Source organism: Colletotrichum scovillei (assembly GCF_011075155.1).
Source record: "Colletotrichum scovillei strain TJNH1 chromosome Unknown Contig00006, whole genome shotgun sequence".
Lineage (NCBI taxonomy): Eukaryota > Fungi > Ascomycota > Sordariomycetes > Glomerellales > Glomerellaceae > Colletotrichum > Colletotrichum scovillei.
This window is the reverse complement of record NW_023336264.1, coordinates 1,070,768-1,086,052: the sequence shown is the minus strand read 5'-3', so window position 1 is coordinate 1,086,052 and position 15,285 is coordinate 1,070,768. Positions and strand designations below refer to the sequence as shown.

Sequence of the window (15,285 nt, the reverse complement as noted above, 5' to 3'; positions counted from 1 at the left end):
CTGCGGATCTCGCAATCGTCAGGATAGCTTTCACGGTCCTTCTAAGGTTAAGATCGGAGGCCAAATCAGCAACAGCCCAGCAGATCCATGGCTATGTTGGAAACTTCGTGGGCTATGCGATCCACGTAGCGCACCCGGGTAAAATGGTGCGACGTACGCATGCAAGTTGTACAATAAATAATGAGACTGACCAAGAGGGGCGGTACACTAGACCGGTGGGATGATCGGTGCCGAATCCTGGCCATTATCACACCTGTATCACCACCAAGTTCAAGCCACCATACGACAAGTTCATCTGCTGTTACCCGATCGAAGGAAGGGTATTTCGGAGACGTAGGAAAGAGGCAATGGTCAGAAATTTCTCCTGGAGTTGCATCATTATACTTCTAGGAATGTTGAACGCCTAGCTATTTGAGTACTTTACTTGGCACTCGATTCATGAACTGCCCCTAAGTGGTCATGAACCACCTCCAACCAACGCCTCAAAACCCCCCAGCCATCAAAAGTACGCTCGAGGCATATTTCCCGACTCGTCGTAATCCCCAAACGAATTGTGCGGACCAGGCCAGCTTTGATAAAGCTCAAAGAGATCAGCAAAGGTCATCCCCGCCCCTCCCCGTCGAGCACGCGCCGCGTCCCCGAACGCGGGGCCGTAGCCGTACCATCCACCTCCATAGTGGCCCGGTGGGGGTCCGTAGCCCGGCCGAAAGGCACCGCCACCCCTGCCGGGCCCAGAAGCCGCTGGTTCGGGCCCGGGAGCACCTCCTCCCCTGCCACCATCTTGGCCACCAGGCCCATCGGTACGGCCCTGGTCAGGTTCAGGTCCAGGGCCGGGACGAGGATCAAACGAACCAGCACCGCCTCCACCGAAACTTCCAAAGATATCCCCAAACAGATCCTCAAACCGGATCTCCTCTGTCGGTCCAAAGTCATCCTCACCCATCTCCCCAAACCCATCACCAGGACCAAGGCCAAACCCACCGCCTCCAGCGTCAGCCTCCTGCTGTCTCCGCCGCCAGTGCTCCCTCTGCAGCGCTTCAAGGAACGCCCTCGCAGCAGCAGAAGCTTCTCTCACCCTATCACTTTCGTGTCCAGAGCCGCTCGCTTGGCTGAAACCACCAAAAGCGGAATACCGCGGCTGCTGCTGCTGCTGCTGATCGTGTCGATGCTGCTCTCCATCTTGCTCTTCTGGCCGCCACTGTGGATCGTGCCTGTGTCGCTGTTGATTCTGTTCTCGCTCTTGCTGTTGCTCTTGCCGCCGCCGCTGCTCGTTACGCAAATTCTCCTCGTAAAAGCGACCCGTACCGTAGTAGATCCCTCCGGGTAGGCCACCGACGGGTGTATCTCCATGCCCATAGCCATGCTGCTGACGGCCTCTTCCCCGTCCAGAGCCAGGCCCTTGCTGGCCGCGAGGTGTGTTCCGACCGGAACTGGCTTCGGAGTATCCGTCGAATACGTAAGCCATTGTATCTTGATCGCTCTCAGCCTAGACTTTCTGAAATACGAAATTTCCGAGGGTTCGAAGGCGTCTTTTCTGTTGACTGATGATGTTGGTTGTCGTTGCTGTTGTCGGGTGTATAAGTGGAATTCCGGGGTAGGTGATATGGCAAAGTACCAAGCCTATTTATATGTTTGCCAACGGTTGCACGAGTTAGTGATTCACTGTCCCGGCTTGTTTGAGCATAGTGGTGATGTGGAAGCGTGTTTGATCATTGATTGCCAAAGGCAAGCAGCTGTGATTCAGGAACTGAAGACACACGTCACGCGATTATGGAAGCTTTCAACTCGGGGTATGAACTAGCATTTGTTACAAGCGCAGTAATTTGCGCCAAACGTCTATGTACTGGCTCCGATATCGTAGCGCATTGCCGCGATGAAAAATAATACGGGCTCTCGTCCCCTACGTTAAGGGAGAGAGCCGGCGTTTTATGTCTGTTTACCTGCTTTGATAGGTAAAGCCGGGTATAATAGAAAACATACATTACAGGTATCCAGGATCCGTTTAAACGTATGATGGCTCCTAAACAACGCCACGCAGAAAACAATCAAAGAAATAGGTAATTATGTCGCGGTAGTGCTCGTTTCGTTGCGCAAGGAGACGGGTCCTTGAAACCCTGTCGTTGGTCTAACGTTCTGCATTTCCATGCCCTGAATGTCGACCTTCTGATCCCGGAGAGCACCGAGGCGTTGATCACCACCGATGTACCTCTTCTTGAATTGGTAGTAGGTAGGAGGCCTCGGTCGGCAGAGCACGACGATCCAGTTCTTGAGCATGCTGCCCTGAGTAAAGGCTCGGAACCGCTCTGCCTTTATGAACTTGTGAGAGTTGATGTACTCTCTCGTTGTTTCGCCTCGAGCCATGAGGAAGATGTGGTAGCCCATGAGGGCAGCAGGGTATAAGAAGGCAATAAAGCCGTAGATGACCATAGCGAAGGGAACGCGGAAGTCGTCGATGGATTTTCCAAAAGAAATGTCGGATCGGTGCATGTGTACGAGAATTTGGCCTAGAGAGGCGCCAAGGAGGTAGAGAGAGAGGAAGGTTGCCGAGGAGACGAAAGCAAAGAAATATCGGTAGTTGCGTTTTCCGACGCAGTTATTGAGCCAAACGCAGTGGTGATCGTGGGTCTCGATGCAGTTGTCGCAAAGTCGGCAGTGATGAGCCCGAGGAGGCCGCCAAATGTTACATGTTCTACAATGTTTTACTGGAACTTCCATGGCGGCCGTGGCTGACTCTGCTGACTTGATCAGCGTCCAGTCGTTGGTTGGAGGCCCGAGCCGGAGAGGATCCTCTGTCGAATCAGCCGGTGGAAAGGCATGAAGGTTTCGCGGCAGAATCTATGCGCGATTAGCTATATTCTAACCGAAGTCAGGGTGTCACAACTTACGCCAGGGTCCGACAGGGATGCGTGGAGGAACGAGGAAATGCATATGTAGAAGACGTATCCGAAAGTGATTGGAATGGCAGGACTGATGTTATGCCATATCCAAGGGGCTGAAAAGACGAAGAATAGGACGGCGGGGATAATGATGAACAGCCCAGTGGCTACGTTGACTGGCCGATGTTTGGTGTTCTGGAATCGGCCTCCCAAGCAGAAGACGGTATTGCCTTCGAAGTACTGGAAAACATAGCCAAGGTTCGTCTTGGACTTCTTCAAGTTATTCTTATCGGCGGGTCTCGAAGAGTCTACGGGGTTGAGCTGCGGCGTCGATGCGGTCGATGAGAGCTTTTCGCCGCCCGGTAGAGTCCGGTTAGACTTGTTCTGGTCGCTTCTGCCTGGCAGCAAGAAACTTGAGCGGAAAGATCGCGGCGATTTGATAGGGCTAGGCTGATTGCCTCGTTCTCTGAAGCCCCTGTCGACATTGACGCTCAGGTTCCGGCTATTGCGCTGGTTCCGTTGCAGCGGGGTGACGCTCTCGGACATACTACCGGCAGCATAGTGACCATGAGTCGGGCTCGTGTTGGCGGTGATTCGATCGTATGTTCCTTGGTCGGTGTATTCGGTTCCGCGAGACGGAGGTGGCCTCATGTTGTCGTCGTCGCTAAGCTGCCGCTGGAGGCGTGCAACGGGGTTCGATACCGGGTTTGAGATGACGCTGTGCCGAGCATTTGGTCCTCCACTGGCTACAGCTGCTGCTGCAGCGGCACTCTGGTTGTGTTCGGGCGTAGGTTCGGTATCTTCCAATGTAGGTTGCTGGCGGGTCGCAGGTCGTGAACCACCACGCTGGGCTTGCAGCTTTTGCGAACTCATGGGACGAAAGAAGGCTGAAGACGTAAGAGACGGAACATGGCTTCGACTTGTTGAGCTTGGCGGTCTGCTGCTGATCGAACCAGCGGTACTACCGCCTCCGATGCTTCCCCTCTTCTCGTTGAGACTGGTAATGTAATTCATCCGTGGGGGCGGACCCCGTCTCCGGCCTTCGAGGGGTCCAGACATGCCTGTCTTGGCCGTCCCTGGCCGCGACACAGTTTCTGAAGCCAGACCAGATTTTCTGCGCGGATTTTCGGATAAGGTCTGGGCTACGGCTTCCCCGCCGTCGTCGGACGCGATGTCGGTCATTCGCGACGAGATGATACTCGGCGGGCCTGGTCGGTCGGAGCGTCCAGGAAATTGGGGTTTCGGAAAGCCGCCATCGTCGGTCGGCGTGCTGGGCCCACCGGCCTGTTCTTTTGAAGTCATTTTGGGCGCTGATGTCGCAGTCGGATCGGCGGCGCAACGATTTTGGATAGTTCGCAAGTTTCCTCCACTATAACATGTCGCTTTTTTGGCGTGTTGATAAAAGGGTATCGCGAGGTTGGGAGAAGAGCTTGTCGAGAGCGGCCGGGGGGAAGGGCGGTGGTCGGTCTTGAAATCGGCGCTTTGACTTGAGGTTGTGATGACTATCGCGCGAGACGAAGGGTTCGGCAGGTTCGGAGACTGGATCGTGGAAGGTTTGGAAAAGGCTGAAGCGCAAAAGTCTGCGGTCGGAATGTGGTATTAAAAAGAGGTCGTGCGAAGGAATAGGGAAAGGCCCGTGTATTAAGGCGAGGGAGTGAATTGGTTGGTATCGTTTGTCGTATTTTATCGTTTAGAGAGAGTGGGAGAGAGAGAGAGAGAGACGCAGAAAGGAAGGTTGGGATGGCGAGCGAGCCGTGAATGAGCGAAGCGAAGAAGACGTCGGACAAGACTCAGAGTCTCGTCTCGTGCCTGGTGTTGCTTTTTCGAGACCAGAAAGCGACCCAGTCCAGGCATGGATTGCCCAACAGTGACGGGAGAAGGATTGGATTGGAGCACCGCAGCGCAAGTCGAACGGGGGGGTTTTCTTGGGTGTGCTGGGCTGGATTCGCTGCAAGACTTTACCTTACGGATACTGCGACCCAATGTAAGGGGCGGCATAACCTGGGTATCCGTGCTTTGTGCATGTGGAAGGTTGCATAGAGCCCTGATTTGGTTAAGCTCAGATAGCGCAGGATGTAGCTGCCGTCTGTCATCACTAACGTTCCTCCGCCAGTCTCACGGCTTCTTCACGATAGTGCGTGCGCTCAAGCCCCCTGCGAAACGGCTTTGGCCGCATTTTTATGCAGGCGCCGGTGCAACTAGGCCTGGCCAATTTAATTACAATTGCCGGATCTGGGTCCCAGCTTTAAATTGCTACAGCAGCAACAGGCCAACAGCACGCGGCGCCGCGATGGCTGCAGTGCCGGGGTGATGAGATGAGGAGCACGACGGACGAAGGAGCGTGTCTTTCTGCTCAGGTACCCGTCGTCGATGCCTTTGCCCTACGAACACCACCCAATACGGATATAGAGCAGCAATTCGCATAAAATGCACAGGCCATGGTTGTTCTAGCCTGGAATTCACCTCTCCAGTCTCTATGAACCCAAACTGACGATGTTTCTCAGCCTCCCGTTCCTCCACTCTCGTCACTGACATGAAGGAATGCTAAACCGTTGTTTTGGTCTTACTTATATTCCGTGGCTTAAGACGCGTCTCGTCGCTCTTTTGAACGCCGTTGAGCTGCTGCAACGCTGAGGGTTCCCGGAATGATCTCCTCAATCTGCTGGGTTGGTCCTCGCTCGGATCGCTTTCGTCCGAGCAGCATCGCCAGGGAAATGCTTGGGACACGGCACGAATAGGGCCAATCGCACACAATCCACGCATGCGCCGCAGTGAATGAGACGTCTTGAATCCGATCCTCATCCACGAGATTTACTGCTTTAACATGTAAGAGGATGCGATTATGCCGCCATTGCCAGCACCAACGCAGTCCCGTTTACCACATTGTGGCTTGTCTGCTCAAACATGGGATACCCTGACCATCTGGGGTCTTCTGACAGTCTACACACTATGACTGTTTTTGACAACCGACGCACGTTTCTGCGGATGAACCGCGCTCTACGGTCTCTAGCCTCGTGGATATGAGCCTGTTCGAATGGTTGCTATCGAAGACCAGGTTAGGTATTGATCTCAGGGAAACTACAATCATATTTCGCGGAGCGACGGTAGATTTATCCATCAGCATCGTTGCTTCCCATCTTGTCCACTGGCTCCCCAAAGCATAAGTTCTCGGCAATACTTGATGTGTGGTAAGCAAGGCAACTTGCACGCTCTTGAGCCAATCGAGCATAGACGCTACCACGATAACATCGGTTGCTGATGCGTCTTGACGCTGACGGAGATGTTCGCCAGGCACAATGTGAGACTTCAATGAGGACAAGCACGCAAGCCCCTGTGCAACAACATGTCCAGGATAAGCTCTATATTCCGAAGCAGCGGTCCCTCGGGCTCCGAGTCTAATGCCAGCCTCTCAGAGACCGAAAGGCAGCCTCTTGATTTGTTCGCAACTGTTTCTTGACACTATGTATTTCCGCGGTGTTCAATGCAGGACATAGAACTCGGAGAGTCACACTAGATTACGCTTGAAAAGCCTTTGATATGCTCATAAGCCAGTGAAGCTTCATTCTGCAGCTGATAACCCCCCATAAGCCTGAAAAGCCGCTCCATGTGTCGATGCAACCAACGGGGAAACAACCAGAATCGAAGTGAAAGCATCTCCATATTGCCTACAAATACTGTTGGTAGATACTTGCCATAGCAGGACTCTCACATGCTAGAAAACCGTTAGTCAATTATACGGCTTAGTGGAGGAAATCTTTTTAGTGCATAAGCGTCATCTATCCGGTGCAGGATGAGGTAATGCCCACATCGCCTCCGATTGACCAATCACCTTTCATCCGTCAGCCCGGCCAATCGTTTCTCCCGAATTTCAACCTTGGGATCCTGTCTCGACGAACCTGAAGCTCCGAAATCATACGACAAGCCGACACCACTCACAACATCACACCCCAACGACACCCCGTCAACCACCGCAACAATGGCCTCCTTCGTCGCCCGCCGCGCCTTCTCTACCTCCATCCGCCGCTTCGCCGACGAGCAGGCTAAGCAGACCCTCACCCAGGAGTCCAAGCGCAACCCCGAGACCCTCGTGCGTGATATCCCGTCCATCCAGCCGAGATGCCCTTAAATCGACCCGTCCGTCGTCCGCCGTCCACCGCATCCCTTTCCCCGCGAAGACGAGCCTCCGAAGCAGCCGGGACATATCGCCGAGTCTACGAAGAAGCGATAGCTACGCAGAGGGATGCGGACGGTCGGGCTGGAAGCGGCGTCAAAACAAGTGCATCGCAAGAGAGCCGGAATGGAAGGCTAATCGGAATTTTTGACATACAGATCCTCGGCGGTGTCATGGTTGCTGCCCTCGGCGGTGCCGGTCTCTACTTCGGTACGTCTTACGAGCCATTGTGAAATACTTTTCGACGATTGAACAGCCATTGACGTTTTTTCTCTCTCCCCGCGCAGGCCGCTCCCCCACCTCCTCTACCTCCGAGAGCCCCGTCCTGAAGGCCGGTATGCCCTGGGAGACCGACAGCGAGGGCAAGTACAAGTACCACCCCGGTGGCAACCCCGCAAACGAGCCCAGAGACGCTCCCAGCGCCGTCAACACTGTCATCATTCCCGATGTCACTCTCCCCAAGGTACGTTTTTGATATACCCTTCTGATTTATCCCACTACGTCGGAGAGACTCCGTTCGTGGGAAGTCGAGTTTGCTCCAAGGCCCGGGATTCTTCGGGATTTGAAGCCGGAGGAGATAGCCGGGCTGACGCTTCATGACACAGGAATTGCACGAAAAGTACAACAAGTGGGGCAAGGACGGCTACCCTTAAAGAATTAGAGATACCTGCGTTGAGAAGACGTGTTTGTGCGCAGTAGGTGCAATGGGCGGAAGGTGGTTCTCATGTGTAGATAGGGAGAATTCAGTTTTATCCACGTTTTTCTACCTTGGACAGCATCTCCAACGATGAAACTACATCACTCGGCCTCGCGGCTCATCAAGCTACCTAAACCGGTTTTATATGCTCGGATACTCATGGAGCGGGATTTCATCTGAACATATCTGCTGCAGGAAACTCAATGGCATGCAATTGAATCATGAGGGCGACTTAAAAAAATACTCCCAAAAAAACAGCAATGCCTTGCCTCGGTGTCACCCAACTCCCCAAAACACCATTCGACTTACGCCCACAACACCACTCCCACACCCACACACAAGTCTACATGGAGCGCCCGCCAATCTACGAGGCGAGCTGCTCAATCTCATCGCCCGTGAACCCAAAGAGGTACAACAAGTCCAACAAGCTCTCGCTGTTGAGTCTCGTATCAGCCTCCATCTGCACCCTCGGCTTAGCGTTCCACGCAACACCCAAGCCCGCCGCACCCATCATCAGCAAATCGTTTGCGCCGTCACCGACCGCGACAACCTGCGACAGGTCGATGCCCTCCTTGGCCGCAATCTCGATGAGCAGATCGCGCTTCCGCTCCTTGCCCACAATGAGACCCTTGACCTCCCCGGTGAGCTTTCCAGCATCGTCGATGACAACCTCGTTGGCGTGCGCGTAGTCGATGCCCAACTCTCCAGCAAGCCAGCTCGTCAGGGGTAGGAACCCGCCTGACAGCACCGCGGTCTTCACACCGAGGCGCTTCAGGGCCTTGATCAGGCGGGGCACGCCCTTAGTGATGTCCAGGACGGGCCGCAGCTGCTCGAAGCAGGAGGCGGGCAGACCCTTGAGAAGCTGCACGCGCTCGCGGAAAGCGGCGTCGAACTCAAGCTCGCCGAGCATGGCGCGGTGCGTGATATCGGCAACGCGCGCGGCCAGGTCGGGCGGGTCCGTGAGTGTCGCGGCAAGCAGATCAATCACCTCCTGCGTGATGAGAGTGCTATCCATGTCGAAGACGACGAGACGCGGGTGCCGGCGCCACAGCGTGTCGGGTTGCAACGCGACGTCGACGCTCCACTCCCTCTCGAAGCGGTAGATGAGCTCGTGCCGCCGCAGGTCCGTCAGGCTGAGGTAGCTCTGGCAGGGCGCCGGGTCGAGGGTCAGCTCGACGACGCGCGGGTTCTCCTGGCTGTCGAGGCAGCGGTGGGAGGAGCTGTAGTCGGACTCGCCGGCGGGGAGGGGGAAGGTCGACATGAGGTGCAGGAACGAGGTCACGCACATGGGCGAGACGTGGGAGCCGTACAGGTGGTCGAGCTTCTCGGGCTCGAGGGTCGGGGGTTCGAGGGGAAAGGACTCGGGGTCCTGGGTCGGCGCGAAGTTGGCCGGGAGGGCCTCCTTGCCGCTGGCGCTGTCGGAGGTGAGGGTCGAGGGGGATGCGACGCGGCCGCCACTTGCTCCGGCCGCTGTCATGTGGTGGCCGGCGCCGTCGCCGCCGTTCGGTTTGTAAAAGAGCGTGGCCACCAGGCGCGACTGCTTCTTCCCACCCGCGGGCGCGCAGTTGGGGTGCGAGTAGCTGTGGTTCAGACCACTGCGGATGGTCGGCGGGTTATCCTCTGAGGGGATGCCGTTGAAGCCCGCATAGTGCTTGTGGCCGGCGTTGTGGTTGTGCTGCTTTGGCGGGGAGACGGCGACGTTGCTCAGGTCCTCGACAACGGTGTCGATGCCGAAGCGGCTCTCTGGGTGCTGCGGAGGCCGGTACTGCTGGTGCTCGCGCAGGAAGGAGCTGCTCCTCATGGACGAGGTCAGCTGAGGTCGGGGCGACGTTGTCGACTTGGCGGGGCTTGCGTCGGCCATGGCGGAAATGCTCTTCCCTATCGTCTTTTCTTCTAAGGCGGGGTTTACACTACGACGGACCAAGACGGAGACAAGGCTGAGACGAAGGGTGAACGGGGCACTGGGGGACGGGACGGATAGAGGACGATGCAGGAGTCAGAGGATGGACCTTCAGCAACAGCTGTCTGCGACGGCAGCGGCGGCTTGGACGATTGCGGGGAGAGAAAGAGAGAAAGCGCGAGAGAGACTGAGGACGAGGGGGAGGGGTAAAGACAGAAGCTCGGGGCCCGGCGTGGTGGTGAAGGTAAAGCTTAAAGACTCAGCTCAACTTAGTAGCCCTCATTGTTTCGAAAGGTAAAACATGTTCGCGTGGTTGGACGACAGACGATAGAGAGAGAGAGAGAGGATGGGGCCTCGCGGCGGAGGGCTGGCGGGTGCTGGTGCACTGTGAAGTCTGACTGTGTGCCCCGCCTCGCCGTCACTGGTCCGGATCCGAACGAGGCCCCGCAATTCCCGTGTCCCGACGTCTTGGGCGGCGCGCCATTGGCTAAGCTGTTGGTCGCATGGCAAGCTCGCCCGTGGGACCTTCCTTGAGCCGTGGACCGTGGTTTTCCCCAAAGTGGACGCTAGAATCACGTGCTTACCTCTCTAAAAATTCTGTTCTGAACTTCTGATAAGCTGAGGGGGGAAAGGAGGCCTGGTGCGAAAGACATGGTGAGGCTCAATTACATCACTGTGAGGTCGGTCAGTCATCTCCGGGTTCCGTCCAAGGCGAAAGGAGAAAACTTTGGCCAAAAGTCCGAACACGTGAGAGTTGGAGGAAGCCAGTGTGAAAGAGCGAACCTTCCGGCGATCTGCGGGACCATCAGCCTCGCCCGTATCTACCGACGCTGGTCATCCAGGGGAGGGAACGTCAGGGACGATGCCGGGACAGCCCTATCGCCGTTCTAGCGTACGCAGAACCACGCACTGGCCTACCTTACCCTACCTACCTCTCCGTGGTCACCTAAAGTACTGTGTTGGTCATTGGCAGGCAAGCAGTGCAGGCTGGCCTCGGCTTTTTTCTGCTGGTAAGTTTGTCATCCACCAGTCACCGCGTCGACCGAAAACTGATCATTGCTTCAGGAGCTGGCTCCGCTGATAGAGAACCGGAGCCGCGCGGAAATAAGACGCACGCTTTGCACCAGACGCCGAACGCCAGACACTGTCCACATCATGGAGACTAGGCCAGATGCCATCTGTTCGGAGCCTAGACTCCACGCCCTTTCCAGAACGGCGCGGCGGCGCAGGGAGCCGTAATCGGCATGTCTGTCTGCGTCTGCTTCTGCTTTGGCGAATGGAGGCAGACAACGGCGCAGGACGATGAATGAGCGGTCACCCAAGTGGAAGCCCTCAGTCCCCTCACAGCTATGCTATCACCTCATCTCCAGTCACTTGTGGATGTCGAAATGTTGGCCAAGAAACAAAGGGGTCCAAGAAGCCTTGGTCTGCTCAGTTCCTTGATTGAAGGACCAACTCTGAGTCATGGGGCCGAACTACGGCGAGAGGATATCTTCATGATCTCTCAGACAGACAGAGGCTCGCACCCCATTCATTTAAAGAGGCGCTGGACGCGGCGAAGGTCCAAGCTGTCCCTCGGAACAAGTCGGTAAACGAAGTGCGTTTCCGCGGTGTTAGCGGTCGAAACACATCTGGTGTTGAAACCCAACTGTGGGTTTGTCAGAAAATTTCGCGGGCGAGCAACCATGGATGATGCCCTCGATCGGAGACGAAACTCGTATGGTGACTGGTTGGGCGATGGAGATACGTTGTCCGGCGTGGGATTGCTGACATTGACACGAGGCGCAGACCACCTCCTCCGGCTCATCCACACCGACGGCCGGGCGGGTACCGATTACCGTGCCGCGCCGAGGTGTTTTGTCAGGACCGACTGCCGGGGCCACATACACTAGGCCAAGCCGACTAGTGGCCCGGGCGGAATCACGTCTTATGGCATCATCATGGCGAACTTACACCAGCGTTTCTGTTCAACCAGAAGATCTCCCCCTTTGAACCCCTATTTTCGACCGCGCTCATCGTGAACCAGATAATGAGGAGAAGCTCAACCTCGATAGACACGGAGGAGGAGTCCGGCCCCAAATATCTAATACTCTGAACGTCACGGCTCCCGGCTTTCGGGGCCGGCTGTTGGGGAAAGTTTGCCATTGTCAACATCCACTCCGGCGTCCGGGGCGATGGCGCAATTGCGGGATGTTCGACGGTACGGAGCAACCCCTGCGACCCATGACCAATCATATTGCATCGCCTTCGTCACGAAAGGTTTAGCGTCGATGTCGTGATTGCTCCCAGACCACGCCTCTTGCTTAGAGATGCAAATTCCTCAGCGCTTGTTCAATGCGATGCTCCAAACAAGCTGCGATTGCGCAATAGTTGGGAAGCGGGCTCTCGTCCCTCAGTCCCTCTCTCGGCCTTTGGTTCGATCGGGGCTCCTGTCTGAGAATGGGTTGGAAAGCAAATTAGTAATGTTGCTTGGTGATGGCCCTGTGCCCAATATGAACAAGTCTTCCTCCTCCCGCCTCTTTAACTCGGGGTGTAAATTCTGCCTGCCTCGAGCGCCTCTTGTCCTCATAAAACAACTACTGCCTTCTTCCTCTTCTCTGATCCGAGCATCTGAACTCACTTTCCCCAGCTTCAGCATCTTGCGTCATTTGCCTTTTATCCATCTTGTCTCTTGATCCAAGCCTTGTCGAGTGAATTATACCCCGGGGTTTCAATACACACACACACCCTCTTACAACCACTACTCGTCATATACCCGTGGTGCCTCGCAACCACACATCAAACCCCTCCTCCCTCAACTCATACACAAACCTCACACAATGGCTGCCGTTGCTGAGCCCACGACGCAGACGTCCTCCGTCGAGTCGTCTCCTCGGTTGAACGCCGCCGATGCGGCAAAGCTTGATCGTGTCGAAGTCGAGTCCGGATATGGTTCCGCCACAGATGCCTCATCGACATCGTCGTCCATCCCCGCGCTCCCCTTGATCTCCCTCACCCAACCCCACCTCAAGCACCTCAACGACCAGCTCGAGAACATGCACCCCCTCGACATCCTCCGCTTCTCCAAGATCATGTTCCCCAACCTCTTCCAGTCGACGGCCTTTGGCCTCACCGGCCTCGTCACCCTCGACATGCTCTCCAAGATCCAAAAGGAGAACCCCTCCGCCGCCAACGTCGACCTCATCTTCCTCGACACCCTCTACCACTTCAAGGAGACCCACACCCTCGTCGACCGCATCCAGGAGCGCTACCCCAACGTCGCCCTCCACATCTTCAAGCCCTACGGCGTCGCCTCCACCGAGGAGTTCGAGGCCATGTACGGTCCCAAGCTCTGGGAGACCGAGGCCGAGATGTACGACTGGATCGCCAAGGTCGAGCCCCTCCAGCGCGCCTACCAGGAGCTCGGCGTCGCCGCCATCCTCACCGGCCGCCGCCGCTCCCAGGGCGGCGCCCGCGACAAGATGCCCATCATCGAGGTCGACGACGAGCGCGGCGTCATCAAGATCAACCCCATGGCCAGCTGGTCCTTCAAGCAGGTGCAGGAGTACATCAAGACCCACAACGTCCCCTACAACGACCTCCTCGATCAGGGCTACAAGTCCGTCGGCGACTGGCACTCCACCGTCCCCGTCAAGGAGGGCGAGGACGAGCGCGCCGGCCGCTGGAAGGGCCAGCAGAAGACCGAGTGCGGCATCCACAACAAGAAGTCGCGCTACGCACAGTACCTCGAGGAGATGGAGCGCAAGGCCGTCGAGGCCAAGGGCGCCGCCCCCGCGTCGTCGGCCGAGGCGGCGAAGCAGGGCGAGGCGGCCATCGCGCCCATCGTCAAGGCGGAGAAGGAGGAGCAGGCCATCGCATCGATCTAGAAGCGTTGTTCTTGGCTCTGGTGCGATTTGGGACTTGCTTTCTTTTATTAATGACCTGTATATACATGATGCATGACGGCGTTCAGGGAGGAAACAAAAATCAAGGGACGGTACGGGACAGCATGCAGGCGTTCCGGATGAATCCAGGCCAAGGGCCGGGAGGTATCTCGCATTCAGCGGATACTCGATTCTACTTCGTAGATAGCATAAGCAAAAGACATTATGAATCAAACAGTCGATCAATCAAACTTGAAGATCTTGAGTGAGATGTGAAGTGAGGAAAGAGACGTGGTGAGGCTCTAATCTCTGCGTCCCACAGGGACCCCGCATTCGGAGGATTAGTGGAAACCACTGACGGCGTATTCTAAGATCATACATAACACAACCCAAGTGAAATTTGGTGTGGCAAAGATAGCCCACTGACATGTCATCTGCAAAGCTTAATTCTGACAGCTAGATTGGTTCAGATGACATCTCGTGACCACCTTCCCAAAGCCACAGCGATGGATTACTCATATAGCACTGCTGCAATCATTTGGTTCTTCAGAAAACTGAGAATGTTATATGATACTATGCACGCTTAATCACATTGCAAGACAGGAATCTTGAAGCGCCTGGAGTTGGTTGACCAGCTCAGATCGAGGTGACCCAAAGAGCTTGTGTCGCAAGCAGCTCCTGACGTACCCACCGAGACCCATGCAAGAAACGTGATTCAAGCTCATGGTAGAATATTCGCTCACACAGAAGAGTAGTCCAATATGAGTATCGCTGGGCTCCAACATAATCTACTACGTTCTGGTCATCGGAAATGAATGATGGGCGGGAAAACTCGAATGAAGTGTAGTCAACGTCAGCCGGGCAAAAGGCCTGTCTCATAATATATAGTAACCTACATTACTCTTCTTTGCTCGACTAAGAGCTTATACAAGTGTGATGTCTAAGATGTGATACTTTCAGAAAATTTGAAGCGTCCTTGCTCCCGTGGCTAGGTCAGTATTTCATTCACAAAGACTAATGTCATCTCATTATTATCCAACGACTACGCATAATGAATAGTCAGAGACAGCTGCCATCAGTATCGAAGCGGGAGATAAACACAAGGACGCAAGCAACGCATCGACGGATGTTCAAGCGATATGCATTGCCCGTAGGTGGGAAACATCACAAAATTTCTAATCATCTTGTCATCCTCTCCGTCAATTATACACGACGTATGTCGCAACGGAGCCTAGGATGATGATAATTTACCCTCTACATGATATCAGGGTAATAGAAAACCCTTGCAAGTATCATCGAGATCAGCTGACGCATAGGACATGAGCGTTTTCCAAGTCATTTTACCCGGACGTGACCTAAACGAGTGAACCGCATGTTCGGACTCTCCCGAGTTCTTCCTTGTATTGATCCAGGCACGCAATCAGGACGTACGGAGTGACAATCATACCATGAGCAGTATACCATAGACGCTGGGCATCCAAGATACCGGCGCCGTCGGGCGAATGAACGGAGCATATACACGCAAAGCTAGGGACAACGATCACCGACGTGGCAGCGGTCAAGTCAGATTATATATTAAAAACGCAACACCATATGCACCAGATAACCTGATTCAATAACCATGTTCTCTGGTTCACCAGTTTTCTGGGGTAGCATCGGAGGGTAGGGTAATATACAACAAGCTTGGGTTCGCCGGCTACCGTCCCGAGGACGCACTGTGTATAGAGTCCCAAATCCACACGGCTGAGGTACCTCACAGCACCCACGACTGCACACTT

The 15,285-nt window shown here is 55.3% G+C and overlaps 5 protein-coding genes across 5 annotated transcripts; 2 read left to right on the top strand and 3 right to left on the bottom strand.

The window, feature by feature from the left end:
- Positions 1–499: 499 nt before the first annotated feature.
- Positions 500–1,362, bottom strand: HER10_EVM0008747 (uncharacterized protein; the record flags this gene model as incomplete). The annotated part of the gene is made up of 2 exons (XM_035478257.1): positions 500–1,049; positions 1,076–1,362. 2 exons carry the CDS (start codon positions 1,360–1,362, stop codon positions 500–502), a joined length of 837 nt encoding a protein of 278 aa, XP_035333036.1.
- Positions 1,363–1,784: 422 nt separating this feature from the next.
- HER10_EVM0005348 (DHHC zinc finger domain-containing protein) lies at positions 1,785–4,808 on the bottom strand. Its single transcript, XM_035474969.1, has 2 exons — positions 2,886–4,808; positions 1,785–2,835 (listed from the first exon to the last, which is right to left on the bottom strand). Exons 1-2 carry the CDS (start codon positions 4,176–4,178, stop codon positions 2,062–2,064), a joined length of 2,067 nt encoding a protein of 688 aa, XP_035332614.1. The 5' UTR covers positions 4,179–4,808; the 3' UTR covers positions 1,785–2,061.
- A 2,044-nt stretch (positions 4,809–6,852) lies between these two features.
- On the top strand, positions 6,853–7,700 carry HER10_EVM0006583 (uncharacterized protein; the record flags this gene model as incomplete). The annotated part of the gene is made up of 4 exons (XM_035476165.1): positions 6,853–6,963; positions 7,206–7,257; positions 7,335–7,510; positions 7,653–7,700. 4 exons carry the CDS (start codon positions 6,853–6,855, stop codon positions 7,698–7,700), a joined length of 387 nt encoding a protein of 128 aa, XP_035332787.1.
- A 408-nt stretch (positions 7,701–8,108) lies between these two features.
- Positions 8,109–9,605, bottom strand: HER10_EVM0010067 (phosphoserine phosphatase SerB; the record flags this gene model as incomplete). The annotated part of the gene is made up of 2 exons (XM_035479537.1): positions 8,109–9,159; positions 9,283–9,605. The coding sequence occupies 2 exons, from the start codon at positions 9,603–9,605 to the stop codon at positions 8,109–8,111; spliced, it is 1,374 nt and encodes a 457-aa protein (XP_035333194.1).
- Positions 9,606–11,909: 2,304 nt separating this feature from the next.
- On the top strand, positions 11,910–13,771 carry HER10_EVM0000899 (phosphoadenosine phosphosulfate reductase). The gene has a single exon (XM_035470666.1). It carries the CDS (start codon positions 12,464–12,466, stop codon positions 13,508–13,510), a length of 1,047 nt encoding a protein of 348 aa, XP_035332096.1. The 5' UTR covers positions 11,910–12,463; the 3' UTR covers positions 13,511–13,771.
- The last annotated feature ends 1,514 nt before the right edge of the window (positions 13,772–15,285 follow it).